This window comes from Tamandua tetradactyla, chromosome 13 (genome assembly GCF_023851605.1).
Source record: "Tamandua tetradactyla isolate mTamTet1 chromosome 13, mTamTet1.pri, whole genome shotgun sequence".
NCBI classification, from domain to species: Eukaryota; Metazoa; Chordata; class Mammalia; order Pilosa; family Myrmecophagidae; genus Tamandua; species Tamandua tetradactyla.
Window position 1 is genome coordinate 36,540,817 of NC_135339.1, and position 25,414 is coordinate 36,566,230.

Sequence of the window (25,414 nt, forward strand, 5' to 3'; positions counted from 1 at the left end):
CTCCAGTGACTCCAGCGAGGGGGTCCCCGCAGCCTTGTCCAGGACAGCAGCTTCCACAGATGCTTGTCATTTGAGCTCCTAGAATCAAGGGCACTCAGACGTTCCACTCCCCATTTCCTTTCTGGGTCAGGCTTGGTCCCTATCTCACACCCCGGACATCTCCAGGTTTTTATTATTTAAATGTAGGGACTTACTGAGGCCATCTGGTCTTCCTTGGGGGTAATGGGGATAGGGGTTGGGTGGATTGAGGCTGAGGATATTGTTTTGCATTTGTCTGCAGTTTTACACAGATTGTATGCTATATTTTACTAATTAGAAAAATTGCCCAACGATGCTTTTATTCATCTGTTTGAATAAATATTAATCAATCACATTAGAGAGTATTATTATTACTATTTTATTATAATTTTGGGGGTGGCTAACGGACCTTTACTTAGCAGCCCGCAGAAAAACAGGCCCTCCCCGCCTTCTTGGCGCTGTTCGGCTGGCGCCCCCACCCCACCAGGTAAGATCATCCATCTCCCAGCCCGGTGTGGCTCTGCCGCTGCTCAGACCCCCGCGAGAGCCCCGGGAGGGTGCGGCCGAGCTGCCTGGACATGCCAGTTGGGGCCGTGAGGCTCGGTCGCCCGCCCAGCCGCCACGCCTCTACCTGAGCCGGGCCCACCCCCGGTTCCCGTCCCCTGCGCTGCCCGGCCGGCACCTGGCGGGCGCTGCGGACACCGCGGGTGGAGGGGAGGAGTCACTGCACCCGGGCGGGCGCCGCAGAGCCGCGCTCGGCGTTTCGGAGCCGCAGCTGAACTTTTTCCAAAGGAGTCGCACTTTGGGGGCAGGAGGAGTCGAGCGGGACGGGGAGGGGAGAGCAGAGTTCCTGGAAGCAGCAGCAGCAGCAGCAGTCCCACAACATGGCCTCCTCCTCCTCCTCCTCTCCAGCTGGCGCCGAGAGCACCCCTCCTGCGCAGGTGAGCGCCGCGCCGCCCCCCTACCTGTGGCTTCCTTCCCGGCAGCGGCGCGCGGAGGCTTGGACGATAGGGAGGCCCGGGGCGGGGGGACCCGGGAGTACTGCGGGACGGAGGGCGCTGCCTGGAGCCCGGCCCCTCAGGGGGTGCCGCTGGTCGCCGGGAAGGCAAGCGGGACGGGGGTGCAATTCCCGATTCGTGGGGGCCCAGCTGCGCTCGGAGTGCGCGGGACTGAAGGTGCGGCGGGGGGCAGGGGCGTGAGCTCGCTACCTGTCCCGGCGCTCCAGCATCCCGAAGAAGGAGAGCCCGACGACTTGGGGCTTCTGTTTGGGAACATTTGTCTACAAGAAAAGCGCGGCCCCGGGCTCGGAGCGCCCTCACCTCTGTCTCCCTTCTTTGGGTTCTCTGTTCTTGGCTCGGTCCTCCAGCTTCGTGCCAGGCTGAACCCATCCCAAGGACACAACGAAGTAGGCTGCGCAGACCCAGGAAGGAAATCACCTGATTCTGAAAGTTACCTTCAGTTAGGCATTTTTTTTTTTTTTGCGGGGGGAGGGGGTGAGTTCAGATACTTCATTTAACCCAGTGAAAATATAAATACTACTTCAAAGATTGGGACATAAAAGTGCAGACGAGTGCGAATATAGTGGCAGTACCAAGGGGTGGCTTGTGAGGATTTATTTACCCGCCTTAGTCTCAGGGGAGTCTTCAAATAAATAAATATACGCTAGGTAAAAACCGAGTGCTTGATGCGCAAATCCGCAGCTTTAAGTTGTCTCTTCATTCTTCCACACCCCCCCCACCCCCCGCCTTTCCTCTTCATCACCAGCCCCAACTCCCCCCCGCCCCACCGCCGTTCTCAGCAGATTGCGACCTTAAAGCCCGGAGGCGTTTAATAGCAATTTTGGAGCTGCCACTGTGTATAACATGGGGTAATTGGTTTAAAACACTCGAGTATGTTTTGGCATGTGCATAGAATGTCTACAGAAGGGCACTCAAGAGACAATAGTTATCTCTGGAGAGGGGGTCTGGGGGCCGGGTGGGAGGGAAACATCTTTCACATATCTTTGGGCCTTTTTTAAAAAAACTATGTGCATCCCTTATCTGTTTTAGAAAACCTGATAACTACTATGCTTTTTAAAATGAGGCAGTTTGAGTAGCCTTGAAAGCAGTTTTAAATTATGGAGAGTTGCCCTTGAAACACGCAAAACTTTTTGCTTTTAGCATTCCTTTCCTTTAGTTGTCATCTCAGGAAATCCCCGCACAAAGTCAAGTGGTGGTTTTTATTGCTACCTTGGTCCCAGGTTTTGATTTTGTTTGTTTGAGAGTAAATGTAGCTTGTCTAATTTTGGAAGCAGTCACTTTCTCTTAAAAGCACAGGAGTCACCCTGGGGTTATGCCAGACCTTAGTTGGGGAGGGGAGGCCTCTGCAGGTAGGCTTCAGACCAGAGGGAGACTGTGGGAGTGGACATGGGGCGCTGCCTCAGCATTTCCGGAGCTTTATAATCTGCTGACCTGGGCTCAAAGTCATGCATCTTTAAGAAAGCAAAATTTCAATATTGAAAGTGAATGTAGATTAAAACCACTATCAGCTTCTGAAACAGAAAATGACTGAAATAAAGCAATCAGCCCATATCTCCAACCCAGCAACTGCTATCTAGAGAGTCCATTTCTCTTAAGTTCGCAAATCAGTGGAGGATGAAAAAAAGTTGTGAATCTGGACTCTAGTTAGGCTGTTATTTATGATGGTTCTTAGTGTTCTTTTTGTTAAGGCATAAAGAAATGTCCGTTTCGTAATCTGTGCGGTGGTGTGTTTGGCTCCATGGCCGAGTGTTGCTCAGTGTCCTTCACACAATGGAAAGACCAGTGGTGTGTTTGGAATCCAAGGAGACGCTGTAGATTTTCGGTTTGTTTGCATTTTTGTGGTGGTGGTTACATTAGGACTGTGGCTTCCCATTTTTCAGTAAATCAAATTCTTTTTTATTGTTTTTATTTCCTTACGGAGTGTTAATGGGTTTACAGAGCAAGTGAGTATGCCTAGTTCTAGAATATTTTGGTGATTGAAAGGAGTGTAATTGCTCTGGACTCTCAGAAGTTGTTCCCATTTTGACTTCCAAGTAGTAACTTCTTTATTTAAAAGTTACCCGTTTTCACAAAACGTTTATATATTTTCATGGAATGTTTTATCATAATTATAATAAATCACTGTAATTCAAATTAGGGATTAGGTGAAATTCTAGCCTAAATAAATAGCATTTAAAAAAACATTTTTATCATGAAATATATATACAAAGGAAAGAAAGAAAAAGCAACAATTTTCAAAATACACTTCAACATATAGCTCCAGAAAAGATTTCAGAGTTTGTTATGAGTTCCATTCTACTATTTCAGACTTTTCCTTCTAGCTGTTCCAAAACACTGGAGGCTAGAAGAAATATCAGTGTCATGATTCAGCAGTCATACACATTGGTTAAGTCCTATTTTCTCTGCTATAACTCCTCATTTTCCTTTGATCCTTCTTCAAATCTATTTTAGGCAATGCCAGTTCTAACTCTTTCATGTTGAGAAGGGGTTTCGACACTATAGGATAGGGGGATGTAATTAATTGATAATCTTGCAGAGGCTGGTCCGTTTGGGTTTCAGGATTTATTTGACATAGGAACCCTCTGGGAATGATAGGTTTCAGGATAGCAAATCTAGGACCTGAAACTTTTATAATCTCCATTCGAGCCCTGGGTGTTCTTCAGATTCAACAGGAGTGATATTAATTGGGGTTTAGCAAACTATGGCAACTGTCACTATCAAACTGAAGCTTGCATAACAGTAGCCTTCAGAATAGCCTCTTGACTCTATTTGATCTCTCTTCACCACTGATGCCTTATTTTATTATACTTCTTTTCCACCTTTTGGTCAGGAAGGCATTGCTGGTCCCGTGGTACCAGGGCCAGGCTCATGCCTGGGTGTCAAGTCCCACATTGTCAGGGGGTTTTACACCCCTGAATGTCATGTCCCGTGTAAGGGGGAGAGCAATGATTTTCTTTGCAGATTTCGGCTTAGGTAGAGAGAGGCCCCATTTGAGCAACAAAAGAAAACTTTTGTTTCCTGGAAGAAGTTTCCTGGAAGCAGCCTTAGGCCTCATTATAGGTAGTCTTAGCTTCTCTACTACAGAAATGTTTCATAAGAGCAAGCCTCAAAATCAAGGACTTAGCATATTTTCTTGGGAGTCCCAAATGGTTGAGAGAGACCTGGGGTTTCCCAGATGGGGAAGATTAATGTACCATTTTTTTTCCCCCATTCATACCCTCCAGAGACTCTACTGATAAATTTTTTTTTGAAAGGAGAAATTAAACTTCGTATTTTCAGATGGCATGGTAGTCTACATAGAAAATTCCAAGGCATCTGTACAAATACTCCTATAACTAAGTATTGAGTTCACTAAGTTTACAAAGTCAATATATAAGAATCAACTATATTTTTATAGATCAACAATAAAAAATCAGAAACTTAATTTAAAAAAATACCATTTGAGTTCTCCTAACTCTAATAGCATCTAAAATATAAAATACCTAGGGACAAATTTGAGAAAAGATGTGTTAGATCTATATATTGAAAACTGTAAAACATTGCTGAGTGAAGTCAAAGAAAACCGAAATAAATGGAGAGATGTGTTGTATTTTGGATCGGAAGATTTGGTATTGCCAAGTTGCCAATTGTCTACAAACTAATCTACAAAATCAGTACAACCTCAATCAAAATCCAAGTTCTACCAATACTTTCCAAATTATAAGGCTACCATAGTCTGAGATGTATCCAGGTATTATTACATTAAGCTATACAGAATTACAATGCCTCATTCCCATTCTGGACACCATGAGTTTGAATTGTTTATATGAGCCTATCCAGACAGGGTGATGTAGAATGTGTGTTAACAAAAAATTTAGATAAACCTCTCTGCCTTTGGTTTTATGCAAAAGGTGAAGGTCTAGAGTAAATACACTATCATTTTTCATCCTGTGTTCTGATTTACCTTAGTCCCAGCCAGACTGACTACGTGTTTATCTCTAATTGAGGCCTCATCGCTTTTTCAGTTAGCTTTAAGTGTTTTCGTATGTAGCTGTGCTAGCTTTCAGGGCTGCAGCACTTTATTTCTGGGTCTTAGGTCTCACAGAGTTACTCAAAGTTCCAGGGAAATACCAGCTGATACACATAAAGCTCAGTGTCTCAGACTCGAGAACAACTCCTACAACCTCAGACTAAGTATGTCTGCTATAAGAGTTTACAGTCAAGGCTCCAATTTTCTTATAAGCATTTTCTGAAAGAGACCTCAGCAATTTTGTTCTTTTATTTCTGGCTTAGTTTGCACAACACATTGTCCCCCAAGGTTTATTCAGTTCATTGCGTGCTTCTCAACATCCTTCCTTTTGTAGCTGCAACATATTCCATCATATAAATGTATCACTGTTCACCATTCTGCTTCTCAGTCATTACACCCTTTGGCACCCTCCATCTGTTGGGCATCATGGATAATGTCAAAAATAAATAAGCCATGTCTTACAGGATCCTCACTTTGTTATACAATCAGCAACACTCTCGATTTTAGACAATTTTTATTGGTTCATAGAGACAAATAACTGACAAGTATAGCCTCACCAAATATCAAATTAAAACTACCCCTTATCACTTGTCCCTCCCTCCTCCCCCAGTTAGTTGCCCCTGGTAATACTGTGGTACCGTTGTCTTCCTGTTAGCTATTGGCCATAATATGCAATTTTAGTTTTCTCCCTATACCCCTCTACTATTGACTCTTTGTCCAATATCAGACCTTTGAAATAGTTCATGTGAGAACTTATTTATAATTGTAGATTTAATCAGTGGGATACATGACCCTAGACATCCCTTTTCAATCATATTCACCTTCAACATGGCAATATTACTTATAACCCCACTAATTAGCTACTCTCCGTTTCTTTACATTTAAGTTTAACCTCACTGGGTAGCCTTTTTCCTGTCTCTATCTTTTTGTACCTCTAGATCTGCTATCTTCTACAGTGTAACTGCTGAGATTACCTTTACCAGAGTTGTAGAAGTGAAATCACACAGTATCTGTCCTTTTGTGTCTGACTTATTTCACTCAGTCTTATGTCCTCAAGGTTCATTCTTATTGTCATATGCTTCAGGACCTCATTTTGTCTTGCATGCGGCATAATATTACATTATAAACATTTGTTTACCCACCCTTCTGTTGATGGACACTTGCATTGTTTCCATTTGGCAGTTGTGAATAGTGCTACAGTGAACATCGATGTGAAAATGTTTGTTCATGTCACTGCTTTCAGCTCTTCTGGGTATATACTGAGATTGATATTGACTGGTCATAGGGAACCTCAATTTTTAGTTTTCTGAGGAATCACCAAACTGTTTTCAACAGCAGCTGCACTATTATACGTTCCCACAAACACTGAATAAGTGTTCCAATTTCTCCACATCCTCTCCAGCATTTATAGTTTTCTATTTGTTTAACAGCAGCCATTCTTATATGTGTGCAGTTTTAGCACATTGTCATCTTGATTTGTATTTCCCTTTATAACTAATGAAAATGAGCATCTCTTCATGTGCTTTTTAGCCATTTGTATTTGCTCTTCAGAAAAGTATCTATTCATATTCTCTGCCCATTTTATAATTGAATTTTTTGTTATTTTGTTGTTGAACTGTAGAATTTCTTTACGCACCCAGGATATCAAAACTTCATCCAATATGTGGTTTCTAAATACTTTCTCCCATTGACTTGGCTACTTCTTCAACTTTTTTTTTTTTTTTTTTTACAGTTTTTTGAGGCACAGAAGCTCTTGATCTTAAAGAGTTTCCATTTATCTATTTTTTCTTTCGCTGCTTGTGCTTTTGGTGTAAATTTGAAGAAGCTACCTCCTGTTACTAGATCCTGACGATGTTTCCCTGTATTTTCTTCTAGAAGTTTTATGGTACGGGCTCTTACATTTAGGTTTTTAATCCATTTTGAATTAATTTTTGTATAGAGTGTAGGCTAGGAGTCCTCTTTTTTTCTTTTGGGTGCTGATATCCAATTCTCCCATGCTCATTTATTGAAAAAACGATTCTGTCCCAGTTCAGTGGATTTGGGATCTTATCGAAGATCAGTTGTCTATGGATTTGGTGGTCTGTCTCTGCACTCTTGATTCAATTCCATTGGTCAGTACTTCTATCTTTGTGCGCTCATGGCTTTATAGTAAGTTTTAAAGTCAGGAAGTGTTAATCCTCCCACTTCACACTTCTTTTTATAGGATATCTTTAGTTATTGGGGGTCTCTTCCCTTCCAAATAAATTTGATAATCAGTTTTTCCAAGTTTTCATATGAGTTGTTGGAATTTTAATTGGTATTGCATTGAATCTGTAGATCAATTTGGGTAGAGCTGGCATGTAATGACATTCAACCTTCCTGTCTCCTTAAGTGTGGAATGTCTTTCCACCTATTTAGGTCATTTTAAATTTCTTTTAGCAGTGTTTTGTAGTTTTCTGTGTACAAGTCCTTGACATCCCTGGTTAGGCTTATTCGTAGATAACTGATTCTTTTGGTTGCTATTTTGAATGAAATCTTTTTCCTTAATTGTCTCCGTGGATGGATCAGTACTTGTGTGTTGACATATTATTGATTTTTGTACATTAATCTTGTTTCCTGCTACTTTGCTGAATTTATTAGCTCATGTGGCCTTGTCATAGATTTCTTAGGGTTTTCCAACTATAGGGTCATATCATCTGCAAATAATGAAAGTTTTATTCCATCATTTCCTATTTAGATGCTTTTTATTTCTTTCTCCTGTGTACTTGCTCCAGCTAGGATTTCTAGTACAATGTTGAATAATAGTGGTGACATTGGGCATACTTGTCTCACTCCCCATCTCAGGTGAAATGCTTTTATTCTCTCACCATTAAGTATGATGCTGGATATGGGCTTTTCATATCTACCCTTTATGATATTGAGGAAACTTCCTTGGATTCCTACCTTTTGAAGTGTTTTTATTAGGAAAGGGTGTTGAACTTTGTCAAATGCCTTTTCATCATCAGTTGATATTGTGATTTTTCCTTTTCGAGTTGTTCATGTGCTGTATTACATTCATTGATTTTCTTGTGTTGAACCACCCTTGCATTCCTGGTATGAACCCTTCTTGGTTGTGATATGTATAATTCTTTTAAAGTGTTGTTGGATTCAGTTTGTTAGTATTTTGTTTAAAATTTTTGTATCTATGTTTGTTTGGGAGATTGGTCTCCAGTTTCCCTTTCTTGTAGCATCTTTATCTGGTTTTGGTATTAGAGTTATGTTAGCTTGATAAATGAGTTAGGTAGTGTTCGTTTTTCCTCAATTTTTTTGAAGACTTTAAGCAGGATTGGTGTAAGTCCTTTTTAGAATGTTTAATAAAATTCTACTGTGTTGCCATCTGGTCCTAGGCTTTTCTTTGCAGGAAGATTTCTGATGACTGAATCTCTTTACTTGTAATTGACTTGTTGAGATGTTCTATTTCTTCTTTAGTCAGTGTGGGTAGTTCATGTGTTTCTAGGGATTTGTCCATTCCATCTGAGTTGTCTAGTTTGTTGGCATATAGTTCATAGTGTTTTCTTATGAGATTTAAAAAAATTTCAGTGGCAACACCCCCCCCCCCCCCATTTCTGATTTTGATTATATGCATCCTCTCTCTCTTTTTCTTTGTCAGTCTAGCTAGGGGGCCCTTCAATTTTGTTGATCTTCTCAAAGAACCACCTTTTGGTTTTGTTGATTCTTTCTATTGGGTTTTATTTTTTGTTCTCCAGTTTGCTTATTTCTGCTTTAATGTTTGTTATTTCTCTTCATTTATTTGTTTTGGGGTTATTTGCTCTTCTTTCTCTAATTTCTCCAGGTGAGCAGTTAAGTCCTCAATTTTTGCTTGTTCTAGTTTTTAAATATAGGCAATACATTTCCCTCTCAGCATTGCCTTTGCCACATCCTATAATTTTTGATATGTTATATTCTCATTATCATTTGTCTCCAGATATTTACTGGTTTCTCTAGCATTTTCTTCTTTGACCCACTGATTGTTTAAAAGTGTGTTGTTTAATCTCTATGTAACTGTGAAATCTCTGCTTCTTTGGTGATTTTTAATTTCCTGCTTCAATCTATTGTGGTCAGAGAAAGTGCTTTGGATAATTTCAATCTTATTAAGTTTATGAAGACTTATTTTGTGTCCCAGCATATGATCTGTCCTGGAGAATGTTCCATGTGCACTAGAAGAATGTATATCCTAGTGTTTCAGGGTGTAGCAAACTATATATGTCTATTAGGCCTAAATCATTTATTACATTGTTCAGTTCTCTATTTCCTTGTTAATCCTCTGTCTGGTTGTTCTAGCTATAATAGAGAGTGGTGTATTAAAGTCTCCCACTATTATTTTGAAACGTCTTTTGCTTCCTTCAGTTTTGCCAATTTTTGCCTCATGTACTTTGACATTCCTTGATTGGGAGCATAAGCATTTATGATTGTTTCCTCTTGGTGAATTGTCCCCTTTATTAATATGTAGCATCCTTTTTTGTCTCTTATGATATCTTTATATTTAAAATCTATTTTGTCTAATATTAGTATATCTACTACCTGATATACCATGTTAGTATATACTAGCACTCTTGCTTTCTTTTGGTTACAGCCTGCATAGAACATCTTTTTCCCTCCTTTCACTTTCAATCTATTTGTGTCCTTAGATCCAAGAAGTGTCTCTTGTAAAAAATATTTAGATGGATCCTAATTTTTTATCCATTGTCCCACTCAATTTCTTTTAATTGGTTAAAGTAGCCCATTAATGTTCAAAGTTATTATTGTAACAGCAGTTCTTGAATCTACCATCTTATCCTTATTTTTTTATTTGTCAGAACTATATGTTCTTTTCCCGCTCTCTTTTATCCTTTGAATAACCTTACTGGTACTCTTCAATTCTGTGCCCTGCTCCTGACCACCCTCTCCTTACTTTTTTTTTTTCAGCTGACAGGATACCTTAAGTATTTCTTCATAGGGTGGGTCTCTTGTTAAATTGTTCTCTCAGTCTTTGTTTATCTTTGAAGATTTTAATCTCTCCCTCCATTTTGAAGGACAGCTTGGCTGGATGAAGAATTCTTGGCTGGAAGCCTTTCTCATTCAGAATCTCATGCCACTGCCTTCTTGACTCCATTGTACCTGTGAATAGTCTGAAGTCTGTCTTATGTGTTTTCCCTTGTATAAGGTAGATCACTTTTCTCACGCTGCTTTCAGGACTTTCTGATTCTCTTCAAAATTTTTTTCAGTTTGAACAGTATGTGTCTTGGAGTAGGCTAATTTGGATTTATTCTGTTTGGGTGCATTGGACCTCTTTTATTTGCATATTTATGTCTTTTTTGAGGGTTTGGAAGGTTTCCCCGATTATATCTTCAACTAACCTTCCTAGGCCTCTTCTCCTTCTGGGATACCAATGATTATGATATTTGTGTACATTTTGTTGTCCATCATTTTCCTAAGATCCAGTTCCATTTTTCCCATCTTTCTTGCCATTTGTTCTTTTTGTTTAAATAAAAAAAAGCTCAAAATATAGTTTAATAAGTTGATGCTGCATTACTGCTTCATGTCTCAGAAAAAAATCCAAATTTAAGGTATCAGAGACAGATCAAGCATGATACACCAATAAAAAATGCACAGCAACTAAGGCCTATCTTAGTCTTGCCTATTACCTTGCCTGTTCTTACCTGTAGGCAAGGCTAAGAGGTACTGTCAGACCGTCAGCGTACAGCAATCCTGTTCCCAAGAAACAGGGTTCTATTCTTTCTTTATCAAGAAAAGCTGTGAACAGCAACATCATATACACAAAAAAGGGCCATTTCTGGGCAGTCCTCACCCAAGAAAAGACGGATGTAAATTAATACAAGATAAATTTAAAGTACACTAAAATGAAATCTATGAAAAAAACTTTTTTAGGACCTGAAGGGGCACTATATGGGATATAACAGAACCGTATGTATGCTGTCTGTGATCTCTGTGGGTATTTGCTGAATTCTGAGCTGGGAGTGAATGGAGCAATGGGGCTAAGGTCGCTGGCTAACGTTTGGTTTTTGTGGTATATGTGGCAGTGACTCACGTTGGAGGACAGGGAGGGTAAGGATGAAAAAGCAAACAGAATAGGATGAACAAAGAATGGAATGATCAGGATTAATAGGGCCCTAACTGGATCCATTTTTGTCACGGATCCCCCAGGCCCTTGAACTCAATAACATTTGAGACTTCAGGAATGCACCCCACAGAATTGATTTGTTAAATAATATCCCATATTTAACTGATTTGTTAAATATCACCCTCCCTCCCTTGTCCTAGATCTCCTTAGAGTAGTACAGAAAGGGAAAATCTAACTATTGGGAGGAATCATGTGTTTCCAGGGGAGAATTCGGCTAGTCCAAAAATGGTCCTTCTTTTAAGAGTTTTGGGAAACTAGACACTGCAACTTTATTAGTATTGGCAACATTTGTTTGGAGCAAATTCAGCTCCAGGAGCTGAGCAGTTAGATACAGGAGGAGTTCTACCAATTGCCCCCATTCATTCCATTGTAGCAGCTTGGCCAAAGCATTCAGCTGTTAGTGGGGCCAATCCCAGCAGTCCATCTGGCATTATAGTGGCTGGTCCTGAAGGAGCTGGAATACCAGCTGGCACAGGAGCAGGGGTCATGGCACCTGTTTGTTTATGTCCATAGCATCTCCCGGAGTCATCTGGCCCAGCTGTATCTCCTGCTTTCTCACATCAGGGAAGGTTCCCTTGAATCCTTCCTGCTGTTGCTGTATCATTTTTTCCTACTACCATCACATCTCTTTGTATTGGCATCTGTGTTTCTCCTGCCAAAGCTCCAATTGCTTTTGTTTTTGCACCTTATGATTGTGTAGCTCCTTCATCCTCCGAAGTTCTTATTGGTACCTCATCAAATCTTGTCTCATTAGCAAACCTGATGCTCATGGCAAGTAGCCTCCCTCTCCATTTCCAGCTTCTCTCAATCTTCCTTGATATTGCAGTCCACTTAGTCCTGCTGCTGCTTCTCTAGCTCAGCGAGTGCCTTCCAGTGCATGGTGTACTCATTCTCAAAAGAGCCAGGCTACGAAAATCTGGGTGGCTGCTCCTGCTCCTTGTGAAAATGATGGTTCTTTATAACCAGCTTCTCTGGAACTCCCTCCTCATCATCTAACTGGTTCATGGGCTCCACAGTCACAGATCAAGGAAATGTGGTTAGCAGGAAGGGGCCTTTACGGCATCTGCCCAGAGCATTCTGAGCAGCTGGCTTCCCTAAGAACTCAACAGTGCCTTTTCCTGAGGGCTTTCCTTAATCAGACACAATGACCACAGCCGTCTCCACCTGACCAAACACAGAAAAGGCCTCCTCCAGCATTTCACTGGACATGTACTGAGGAAGGTTTCTGACTGTGAGGGATGTGCTATAGCAGGCAAAATGCACTCACAGCTGCTTTCCGTGGAGTGGCATGTGGTCCAGCTCCACTTTGCCAATCTCTGGTAGGGTTCATGTTTCCAGGTGGATAAAACCAAAGCTTTTATTTCTGTGAATGAAGACCTCTCCTTCTTTCCCATATTTTAAAAATAGTTTCATTTCCTCCTTAGTGATGTCAGGATGAAGATAACTCATAAAGAGATTCTACTTTGGGTGACAGTCATCTCTCCTGGTTTCCTAAAATTCTTCAGATCAATAGTCAATTCTTCATTTTGGCTGCTGGCTGTTGCCCATTTGCAGGTAGTAGTGGTAGTGGTGGCTGCTGCTGTTGTTCCTGCGAGTGGTGCTGCAGGTGGTGACGCTGATGATGCGTCCTTGGAGTGTGGTTCTGCTTCTCCAGGTTTAAGGTTTTATTGCTCTTCATTTCTGCACCCTCTACTGACTGTTTTCTACCCAGAATAATGGCAATGCTGTATGGCCTCTGCCGGTCTGGAGAAAAGAGCATGTGACCGCCAAAGACCTGTTTGCTTTGTTTGTAAGCTCTAGTTCAATTGTTCTGTCTTCTAGCTCACATACTCTTCCTTCTGTTTCTTCAAATCCACTATCGTGTGTCTTTAGTATATTTCTAATTTGGCCTACTGCATCTTTCATTTCTGTAAGATCTGCTGTTTTTCTATTTAATCTTTCAAATTCTTCTTTATGCTCTTCTAGTGTCTTCCTGACATCCGTAAATTCCTTATATCATTGAGTAGTTGTTCTGTATTCTGTGTTTTGATTTGGTTGTTTGGCTGGACCATTTCTGCCTGTATCTTCATGTGCTTTGTAATATTCTGTTGTGTTCGGGGCATTTGATTATTTTATTACGGTTATTTTGCAAATTGGTTTCCTTCACTTGTCTAAAGTTTTGCATTTACTTGGTTTTGCATTGAAGGTTCCCTTTTATACTTGGTTTTTCAGTTATTACTTGCCAAACCAAGGCCTGGATCTCATGTAGGGGGTACAATTCTACTTGAGGGTCTATTTAAACCCAGGCAGGGTGCACGGGTAGTTCAGTGGCAGAAGGCTTATGTCTGTCATGCTGGAGACATAAGCTTGACTCCCAGCACATGCAACCCCTCTGCCAAAGAAACAAAACAAAACTAAAAATCCTCAGCAATAGTAGGCTCAGAAGATACCCAAGATATACTGGAAGTGAACTCAGACTGGTGCTCACAGATGAGACAGAAAATAAAAAATATATAAAATATAAAAATATGTAAATAAAAATAAGAAGTAAAAAAGTTCTACTAATTGAAAATGTAGGGAAAAAAATATGTATTTTTTAAAAAAGAGGCAGATGTGGAGTTTGCCAGACTGCACTTACCACTTATTCCCAACAGATGGCACTCCTGAGGCACCGCATCCTCTCAGGTCCACCCCTCCCCAACTGCAGCAGCTGCCTGGGAAGGTGGCGTGCATGGTGGGATGGCTTATCCCAGCATGTGGGACCAGGGAGCTGATCACAGCACCTGGTGAAGCAGTTGATACCAGCCTCAGCAAATTACCGTGCCCAACTGGATGGCTGTTTGCCTCACCTGGCTTGGTGACTGATACCAGCACCATGGGGTACAGCATTTTGCAGTGGACAGCTAGGCGCATATGCCAGTTTGAAACTATTATGTACCCCAGAAAACCCAGAAAAGTTTTGAACCTGACCCCATCTTGTGGGAGCAGCAGTTTCTTTTAATCCTGATTCAGCATCTTAGGGCAGAAACTTTTGATTAGATTATCTCAGTGGAGATGTGATGTGCCCAGTTGTGGGTATGACCTTTTGATTAGGTGGAGATGTGATTCTGCCCATCCAAAGTGGGGTCTTGATTAGTTTACTAAGGTCCTTTAAAAGGGGAAACAATTTTTAGAAACTTCAGATGCAGATGCTTGGAGAAACTTGTTTCAGAGCTGACAGACACACAGATGTTTGGAGATGGGCCTAACATATATTTTGTTTTCTGAGCAGATCATGAATATTTGACCCTGGTCTGGTAGGTCCAAATGGCAGAACTGAAGTTTATTTAAATGCCATTGAAGAGTAAAGATCTGGAGAATTGTGTGTTGCTGAACTGGGGAGACTCTTTCCTAAAGTGTTGAAAGGTAACTGCAGTGATTCATTAGTAGCTATTTTGTCCCTCCAGCATCTAACTACGGTTTTGCACTGTGCAGCTTCTCTGAGGAATGCTGTGGCTGGATGCCAAAGCTCTGCCATAGAAGGCAGGTCTCTTCCCTTCTTGTTCCCACATCATAACATTTTCTATGGGATCTAGGAAAGAGCAGCTCTGCGACTGCAACTTTGCTCACTACAAACAAAGAAATTTAATGGGGTGTTAATGAATGGGGGCACTTCATATGGTGGGTGGAGAAAACATAGGGGGTATAGAGGGAACAGTTTTAAGTGAAAGTGTTTGAAGGTACAACAGAGATTTGGGTTAAAAGTTAGTGCATTAACTTGGTGTTTGCTGAATGTGACCCTCAGACGTGCTTCGTTTGAATCACACAAGGTCTAAAGTTTTTAAACTTAATCTTTAATAGTCAACTATTGGGAGGTTTTATATAAAAATCTGAATGTCCAGTTTTTTGGGACATACTAAGATCTAGTAACAATGGGTCTGTAATCTCTGCCATTCCCTATTCCTTTATATGTGGCCAACTATACTCAAATTAATTGCTTGGCCTTTGGGGATCCTGCAGGCTTCCTTCCTTTTCTTTCCTTTTTAATTTGAAATATTATCAACGGTATGCTTATAAACTGGTTCTCTGAAAAAAAGAAAAGCCCTGATTTGTAGCATTTGCTCATTTCTATGGTGTAAATACTTTCACTGTGACTGATTTGATGCTACTAATAGGTGACCACTGAGCATGGAGCTGGAAGGAAAGGCACAGATTGACTCTTTAGCAAGCTGGCGTCAGCTGGCTCCAGCACACCAATACAGTGTTATGCCCTGATTTTTAAAAAAAGTTGAATCAACAATTTACTTACTCCAAATGTATTTGGCATTCATTACATGTAAAGCATAAGCATGGGAGAGCATGGATACACAATAACTGGTTCTTGTTGTGTAATGTCATAGTTTAGCAGGTGGTTTAAATGAACTCTTAAGTAGAGAATGGACCCTTGTAGTGAGAATGACTGATCAGGTCTCTCTTTTTTTTTTTTTCTGCCAAGAACAAAATAAATATCAAGTAAAGCCTCAGATGTCTGGATTAGAAATGATAGAACTGAAGTCTGTAACTGGACTTCAGTTAGATGTTAGATGTTAAAATGGTGGAACGGGATCTTTAAGACCCTGTTTTGATGGAAATAAGGGAAGCATACTAAATTCTTCTTTCCTCTGGTGTGTAGATTGGTGTGTGTGTGCGCATTTAGTAATCAGTTTTATTAAGATATAGTTTACATGCAATAAAATTCACCAAATAGAAGTATATAATTTGATGAATTTTGACAAATGTCATACACAATCACAACATAGAATATTTCTGTTCCCCTAAGAAGTTCCCTTGTGTTCTTTCCCAAATGAAGTCCTTTCCCCTAATCCACTCCCTTAAGCAAGTGCTGTTTTTCTTTTTGTCACATAGATTAGCTTTCCCTATACATTCTCTTTTGTGCCTGATTTCTTTCCTTCAGTGTGTTCTTGGGATTCATTCATACTGTTCATGGTATTAGGGAATTGTTCCTTTACACTGATCAGTAGTATTTCCTTGTACGATTATACCACAATTTCTTCATCCACTCACCAAACATTTGGAGTGTTTTCAGCTATGTTGAATAAAGCTGCTGTAAATATACTTGTACATATCTTTTTATGTTCTTTTTTTTTGGCATGGACAGGCAACAGGAAGTGAACCCAGGTCTCCAGCATGGCAGGTGAGAATTCTGCCACTGAGACACCATCGCACCGCCCTATATATCTTTTTGTTAAGATATATGGTCTTTTCCCCTTCCTTCCTTCCTTCCTCCCTCCCTCCTTTTTTGGAGGAGAGGCTTAGCAAGGTCAAAGGGTGTTACATGCTTAACTGTATAAGAAATTGCCAAGCCTAATCCCAAAGCAACTGTACTCATTTTACACTCCCAGTAGCAGCGTGTGAGTGTTTTCTTTCCACATCTGCTTCAGGATTTGGTGTTGTCAGACTTAAAGTTTAGTCTTTTTAGTGAATAATGTACTTCATTGTTGTTTTAATTTGAATCTTCCTGTTGTTGAACAATTTTCATCTTCTTTTATCTTTCATTGTAAAGTGCCTATACAAGTCTTTGCCTTATTTTAAAATTAGGTGCTTTGTTTTTTGAAGATGCTCCTTGTATATTCTGAATACAGAATATACAAATGTTAGAAAAATGAACTGTGAAAGCTTTACCCAAATCTGTAGCTTGCTTATTCATTTTCTATGTTGACTTTTGATGCAGAGGAGTTGTAAATTTGAAGAAGTACAATTCATCACTTTTTTGGTTTACACTTAGTGCTTTCTGTATCCTCTCTGAGAAATCTTTGTCTACTCCAAAGTTGTGAAAATATTCTGTTTTCTTCCGGAAGTTTTAATAGTTTTAGCTTTTATGTTTAGGGATGAGCTACCTGAAACTGACTTTTGAGAATGGTGTGTAGTAGAACAGTTGAGGTACATTGTTTTCCATGTAGCTGTAGAGTTGTTTCAGTTAGTCCTCAAGTTTTTGGGCAATATGTGTTGAGAGAGATTTACATCCACATATAAGGATGCAATTTACTGGATTATACCTATGATCATGATAACTATTTATATCTTACCTTACATCTCGAGAAAAATAATGATCTAGAATCATGAGAGAGTAGGGGAAGGCCCACTGGGGGGGATTATTCCTTTGATGTTCACTTTATCTGAGAATTTTTAAAATGTGATAGTAACTACTCATGGAAGGTTGATGTTAAAAAGAGACATTGATGTTAAGTAAGTTTGTAAAAGAAAGTGCATAGTTACAGAGGGAAATAAACCTATGCTTTTTTCAGACAGTTTTATTGAGGTATTATTTACAAACCATAACGTTCATCCAATTTAAGTGTACAATTCAGTGAATTCTAGTGTATTTACAGAGTTGTTCAAGCGTCACCACAATCTAATTATACAATATTTCCATCCCCCTTAAAAGAAATGACCATTTACAGTAAAAATAAAAACACTTGAAATTAGGAAGACTTGTGTTTTCTCTCAGTTTACTAGTTAGTAACTGTGCAACCTTGGTAAGTTAAATTTCAGTTTCCACATGTTTAAAATGGGAATGAAGACACCTCCTTTATAATATTTGATAAGGATTATTAATTATGCAAATAGAGCACTTGGTGTATTTAATAGATATTACATGTGATAGTTTTTCTATTGTTGATCTATGCCTACCCTTTGTCCTTTCTGAGGTATTATGTTCGTATCCTTGTAACTTCTATCACAGCCTGTTCTCTACTAAAGATAGCTGAGAACAGATCTTTTAGGAGGAAATCAGGTTGTGTGGAAACACAAAGCCTGAACTTTAGACAATAGATTGGAGTGTACTGACTTCATTTAATTGTTCTATTGGAGGAGACTGGAGCAGCTGTTCTGGAAAGCAATCTGCTATTACTTAAGCAAATTAACTAGACAGTCACTCTATGACCTAGCAATTTCATCTCCAAAAGTGGACATGAAATGTGTCCCCTAGGCCCCTAAGTGGACATTTCTGAGGCTATTCACTGCCGGGTTACTAGTGTAGAGGTGGGTTGGGTGGCTGTTGCTGGGAGAGGGAAAGGTAAAATAGTGGCTCACATCATGAAGTCATCTATAGCCATTAGATTACTTTAAAAAAAGCAGCATAGATAGATTTTAAGAATATCGCATGTCTCCTATATGCTGGAGCAGCTGGAAGGAAAAATCTGAGAGGATGGTATGGTAGCCCATCCTCTGGGATCTGTCCTGTTACTAGTTAGTGTTGAAAAGTGCTTGAAAATATTGCTTTTCTCTTTCTTTGCTTTGTATATATGTTATATAATAAAAAAGTTAAAAAAAAAAAGAAGAACATGGTATTTCAGGAAAAAAAAGTGTGAGATATATAAACATGAAATCATTCACATGAATTAAAAATTCATTAGCATAGTACAGTATACATTTTTTAAAAGAACGCTTACATAAAACTACACAATCAGTGCATTAGAATGGCTACCTGTGGGGACCAGTACTTGGGAGTATTCCATGGAGGTAAAGAGATTTAAATAAGTAAAGAGGTAATACTCAAAGTATCCTTGTTATTCTTCATGAATACAGAAGGTTCTTGGTTTCATTGTTTCATTCAATGTAAATACAAAGCATACTGTATTTAGAAATACTGGTTTATATTTATATATCCTTAAAGGATATAGATGTGTATTTTATTGGGGGGGGGCCACGGATATATCACCTACTATTGTGATACTTTTTTTTTCCAAGTTAAATTCGAAGTGTAATAGATGACAACTTTGGGTTTTTTTTTTGCTCTGAACAATGCTGACTTATTATTTTACATTTCTCTAAGACAGAAGTCCCAAAGGGGTTGGGAGGGCTGCATTTCTTTTGGAGACTATAGGAGAGAGTCCATCTCCTCGCCTTGCCCAGCTCCTAGAACAGCTCACGTTCCTGGGTTAGGGCCCCACATCACCCCTGTCTCTGCTGCTGTCACTACATCAAACAGATTGCTTTTCAATTTACTGTCACTTTCTGCTCTCTAATTTGCAATCCTACTGAACTGATAGTTATTTAAAATGATTATAATTATGTTTTGTGCATATTGTACATTTTCATAAGATCAGCTATCTTGACTGTATAAAGAAGTCATAATGGTTAAAAACTCCACTCAAAATGATCAGCCTTTGAAAGTGTTCCCCCCTCACTGCCCTGGAGGTGTTGCTGGTATTCGGTAGGTGTACTCTGCTGGGACAAGGAGGTCACCCAATTATTTTAATGATAGGTGCAGATGCTGGAGAGATATTGATTACATCCTTAGTTCGCCCAGGGTCCACCTGTTTGTGGGCAGTGCACGGATGAGAGTTTTGAGTTCACCTGTAATATGCCCAGGAAGTCCTCGCTCTTGTGTAAGTCTCATCAGCAGTACCTTCCAGTGACATGTTGACAATAAATAAATAATGGTAATGCTATTTTCTATTTTTCTCAACAATTTCAATAAAATGGTAAGAGAAGGGAAGCATTGGGATTAGAGTCAGAGCATGCACAAACGGTGAAACAAATTCACAAGGGTGATTCTGAACTGTTCTGCAATTTAGTTGCCTCATATACTAAATGGACATAATGATTAGGCAATTTATTTAATTCAAATTGCTTTGTCCTATATAAACAATTCTTTTATATACATTTATTTTTTAATGCACTGCTCTTTTCATTTGGTAGGTGTTTTACTGAATTAATTTAGCATCTTGCAAAATATAAGTAAGAGCAAATGACATCTCAGTGATGCTTGAACATTTTAAAGTTCGAATTCTTAAGAGATTTTGATTTTTAGCATCTCTGTGAGGGTTTGGAAATTTTTTTTTATCTTCTAAAGTGTTAGGCATGCCAGGAAATACTGGTTTTTTAGACTATTGAAACCCAATTCTGTGGATATATAAACAATAATTCAAATCTCTTGTGGGCTCCATGCTGCTTTTTGCAGTTTGGCTGGCTGGCAAAGATCCTTTCGGGTTTGAAAAGGTGTTTCTTACATGGGTGTGGATGGCCCTGTAAGTCTCTTTTGAGTCTCCTTCAATGTGTACAACTGATCAACCTGAAATTCTTCAGGTGTTAAGAATCAGAATAATGAATTTTTCTCTGAGTTGGGAAATTTGGATTTACTCTAAATCCAAAATTATTATTAAAAATTTTATTAATAATAATAAATATTATTTAATAATAAATAATATTATTTATTATTAAAATCTATAACCACTTGAGCAAATTACTTAATTTCTACAGAGTTTCCTCATAAGATTTCTACCAGTTGAAAGATTCTCTGTGCTTTGACATCTGAACTGTGGTGAGGTTGTCAATCAAAACTAGTACATGTAGTTTTGGAGAATCTCCCGGTGAGTGAGTTCTGAACTGTAGGCTTGACCAGAAATTGATGAAGACCCTGGAAGTGTGAGTAAATGCCCGCTACTCGTTCATGTGAATGCCTGAAGAAACCTATTTTGTTATTGACCTTGATCAGCTCAAGTTAGAAATCTGAGTCATTACTGAGACCTTTCTCCTCTTCTCAGATATTTCAGTTCTGCACTGGAAATCCAGCGCTCTCTTCAATTCCATGGCACTGCTTTGACACTGACCCTTATCATTTTTCACCTGGGCTATTTGAACAATTGCCTAAATTGTCTCCCTGCTGCCACACTGACTTCCAGTAGATGCCTGGTTACTGCACTTAATCTTTACAAAACGAGAATATGATGTTATTCCCCTGTTTAAAAGCCTTTTATGGCTACCCATGCTAAGTTGGATAAATTCCGAACATCTTAGTGTTGTACAGAAAATCATTGACCATCTTGTCCCAACACAATTACCCCTGTCATCCTTTGCTTTCTCTGAAACATCTGACCATGTTTTCCTTATTTCATCCATTTGGCTCTGCCTTTGCACTCTTCCATTTCTTCATAAAAGTCTTCACTCTCGTGGTGTGTACCTTTCTCATTTTTCTCTTCCTAGCAGATGCCTACAAAGCCTTCCAGATCTGGCTCAAATGTTTCCCCCTAGGCAACCTCCTGAACTTCCCCAGATATGGAGAGTCACCCCTTCTATAGGGGTGACATTTGCCCCATTTTATTGTAATTATTTATTTAATCTTTCTTTCCAAACTGGACCCTGGGCTCCTGGAGGACATATTGTTTCTTATTTTATTTTATGAGAGAAGTTGTAGGTTTATAGAAAAAAAGCATGTGTAAAATACAGGATTCCCATACATCATCCTATTATGAACACCTTGCATTAGTGTGGTACATTTGTTAAAATTATATATATTTTTTCTCCATTTTTGTATCCGCCTTCACATATCTAGGCTCTTACACATCTGATACTCAGTTGATAGCTGTCAAACATAGGATTCTTGGTAGTTGGATAGTGTTTGCCTACATGGTCTCTTGTGAAACAGTGTTAATTGAGATTACTTTGACTTTCATATATATATATTTTTTAACTTTTTTATTGTATAATACAACATGAAAAAAATAACATTTATGTTAGAACAGAGTTGCAATATAAGAAAGAATCTACAGTTTAGAAATCAGTTTTGAAAATATTTAGTATTTAAATAGCTATTTAATTATGTTGTCTAAAATAACGTTTTATTCCAGTTTTAGAAGGAAATCCACACTGAAGTGTCCCAAGAAATTAGTCCTCTTGCCATTACCCAAATACACTCCCCCTCCTTGTCTCTGCCTTTGTTCAAACTTTCTCTCTTTGTATATTCTCCCCATCCATTGCAACCGGGAAAGGTCTCATGTGCTTTATGTCTATTTCTTGAATGTTTCCTCTTTTATAAAACTTTCTTGGATTTGTGTCTCTCCACCATTAGATATTTGTGTGTGTGTGTGTGTTCAGATCTTGCATACCTTCATGCATTATTTAAAAATTTATCTGATACTGGTACATCTCTTTGTGCCAGGCTCTCTGCTGAGTAAGAATGATATAGAGTATTTAATAGAGTGTACATAATCTGTGCATGTGGTCTTTACTCTTTACTGTTATTAGCTGGATGTAGCTCATTATTGACAGGTGGCTCTTAGGGGACTGCTTAAGTTTTTGAAAGCATTTTATTATGGCCTTGTAACTCAGAACCTTAACTGAGGAGTGAATCTGACTTCTTTCTGCTTAGATTAGAGCTACAAGGAATACTAGAAGGCAAAAGGAATTTTCCAGTTTGGAACCAAATTTAAGGTTCCCAGTTATACCATCTTGCCCCATCATACTTCTCTGTGCAGAATTTGGGCTTCTACTTTGCTAAGAGACAGCCTATGGGCAGGGGGCATCAAGTGACTATCTTTTTTTTCTTTTTTAAATTTTTATTTATTTATTTATTTTGCATGGGCAGGAACCGTGAACCAAACCCGGGTCTCGGGCATGGCAGGCAAGAACTCTGTCACTGAGCCACCGTGGCCTGCCCCAAGTGGCTGTCTTTTGTGCATTATTTCCCAGGTTTCTTTCTTGGGTGTCTTGATTATAGCACCTGCTATCTTGCATGCATTCAAAGGAAAGAAAATAATTGTCTAGAAAGGCAAATTTCTGACTCTAGTTGACAAGGCTGATCTTTAAAATAGCACATTGCAATTTGCTGCATTTCACTCCTTTTATTTTCTTTGAATAATAAGAACTTACATTTATTGAGAGTCTATCTGCTCTGTGTGGCCACAGAACTCTAATTGTATTAACTCATTTGATTCTCTTAATATTCTTATGAGAATAGATTTAATTACTGATCCTGTTTTATGGATGAAGGAACTGAGAATTAGAGCGATTAGAGGAAAGGATCATGGTTACACAGATTTTGAGAGGCAGAGTTTGACTTCCACCCAGGCGGTCTGGATCTGCTCTAGTGTTCACTTTCTTAATCCCTGCATTCCATTTTGCCCTAAATATTGTTAGCAATTTATCACTGGTTTCTGTAGCAGATACTAAACGCATAAAATTAGGGTTGGAAAGAATAATTAAAACTAGAAAAAAATAGAAGAAACAGTGAAAAAAAATAGTGAGTATATTTAGTGTCAGAGATTAAACATTTTAGTTGTGCTTTAACATTATTTTAGGAAAATAATGACAGGTGGAACCCCATGTCTTAATTACAGCTGGCAGCACATGAAAATATTTACTCAACCTAAATGCCTGCTTTAAATTATGATATATATTTTAAGTGTTGAGGCAGGCTGCTGTGGTTCAGTTTTTTTTTTTAATTCAGTGCTATCCCATTGATTATTTAAATATTCCTCAAATCAAGTCACATGTTATAAATCAATATTTTTAGAAAGGAAACTGCACATCACTATTATAAATGGAAAACCACTATGGCTTTGCTGAAATAGAAGGTAAACATAAAAATCCTGATGAAAATAAAACAATGTTACAAAATTCAAGATAGATACGTTTGCCTGCCCAAAGCCAGAAAATGCTTTCTTTTCCAAAGGCAAGATTAATGTTTGTTAGAGATGTCTTAATCTCCAAACTAAACATAAGCTTTCTCCTTGATAAGATCGGAAGCACTCAGTGTTGAAAAGGAAATAATTTTCTACCTACATGAGTCACTATTTTATGAACTCCTTTCCGTCTGTGTTTTTTTGTTTGCTTTTTGTTTTGTCTTTGGGGAATTACTCCCCTGTTAATGCACTTATAAAATGAAGCAGTATATTATTCATCATCTATAAGATGCCCCTAGCACAGTGAGTGGTATGTATGCACAGAACGAGTATTCAGTCAATGATAGTTACCATAATAGTTAACATTCAGCCTTCCTATACCTGGAGGGACTGATATTTAAAATAGATTTGTTAGAATATATCTTTAGATTAACTTATTCAAGAGGAGATCCTCATTCTTTCTCTCTCATATGTCACATTCTTCCACATATGTAGCTACATTTCTCCTCCCCCAGATAAGAGCAAAACAACAGTGTTTTAGTCTACCAAAGCTGCCAGAATGCAGCACACCAGAGATGGGTTGGCTTTTAATAAAAGGGGATTTATTTAGTTAAAGATGTATAATTCTTCAGAGGAAAGGCAGCTAACTTTCAACTGAGGTACTTACGTGGGAAGGCACAGGGTGATCTTTGCTGGCCTTCTCTCCAGGCCTCTGGGTTCCAGCAACTTTCCCTGGGGTGATTCCTTTCTGCATCTCCAAAGGCCTGGGCTGAGCTGCGAGTGCTGAGATGAGGTATGCTGAGCTGCTTGGCTATGTATGTTGAGCTCTCTCATTTAATCAAACATCAAACATCATTCAAATTGGAAATAAAACTATGGCAGGTAATTAGAATTCTGGACAGGACCAAGGTTTGAGTATCTTGGCAAGGTTAGAGTCAAAAATGATAAAACTTTAAAAAAAATTTTTTTTATTAATTTTAAATTAAAAAAATATAACAACAAAGAAACACAAACATTCTTAATATATAATCATTCCATTCTACATATATAATCAGTAATTCACAATATCATCACATAGTAATTCACAATATCATCATCATATTCATTATCATGATCATTTGTTAGAACATTTGCATCAATTCAGAAAAAGATAAAAGATAACATAAAAAGAAATAAAATGAAAACAGAAAAAAAAATTATACCTACCATACCCCTTACCCCTCCCTTTCATTGATCACTAGCATTTCAAACTAAATTTATTTTAACATTTGTTCCCCTTATTATCTAATTTTATTCCATATGTTCCTCTCATCTGTTGACAAGGTAGATAAAAGGAGCATCAGACACAAGGTTTTCACAATCACACAGTAACATTGTGAAAGCTATATCATTATACTATCATCATCAAGAAACATGGCTACTGGAACACAGCTCTACATTTTCAGGCAGTTCCCTCCAGCCTCTCCATTACATCTTGAATAACAAGATGATATATACTTAATGCATAAGAATATCCTCCAGGATAACCTCTCGACTCTGTTTGGAATCTCTCAGCCATTGACACTTTGTCTCCTTTCACTCTTCCCCCTTTTGGTCGAGAAGGTTCTCTCAATCCCTGGATGCTGAGTCTCAGCTCATCCTAGGGTTTTTCTCAATCCCTTAATGCTGAGTCTCAGCTCATTCTAGGATTTCTGTCCCACATTGCCAGGAAGGTTCACACCCTGGGAGTCATGTCCCACGTAGACAGGGGGAGGATGGTGAGTTTGCTTGTTGTGTTGACTGGAGAGAGAGGCCACCTCTGAGCAACAAAAGAGACTCTCTGGGGGGTGACTCTTAGGCCTAATTTTAAGTAGACTTGACCTATCCT

General features: G+C 39.0%; 1 protein-coding gene and 1 pseudogene across 1 annotated transcript in view; one reads left to right on the top strand and one right to left on the bottom strand.

Annotated features, from left to right (window-relative positions):
* The first annotated feature begins 699 nt into the window (after positions 1-699).
* Positions 700-25,414, top strand: part of ANK3 (ankyrin 3) — a 715,267-nt gene continuing 690,552 nt past the window's right edge. The window contains exon 1 of the mRNA XM_077125230.1: positions 700-959. Coding sequence (XP_076981345.1) covers positions 903-959 — 57 coding nt within the window. The 5' untranslated portion in view covers positions 700-902. The remainder of the gene's footprint in view (positions 960-25,414) is intronic.
* On the bottom strand, positions 11,458-12,863 carry LOC143653870 (non-POU domain-containing octamer-binding protein pseudogene; annotated as a pseudogene).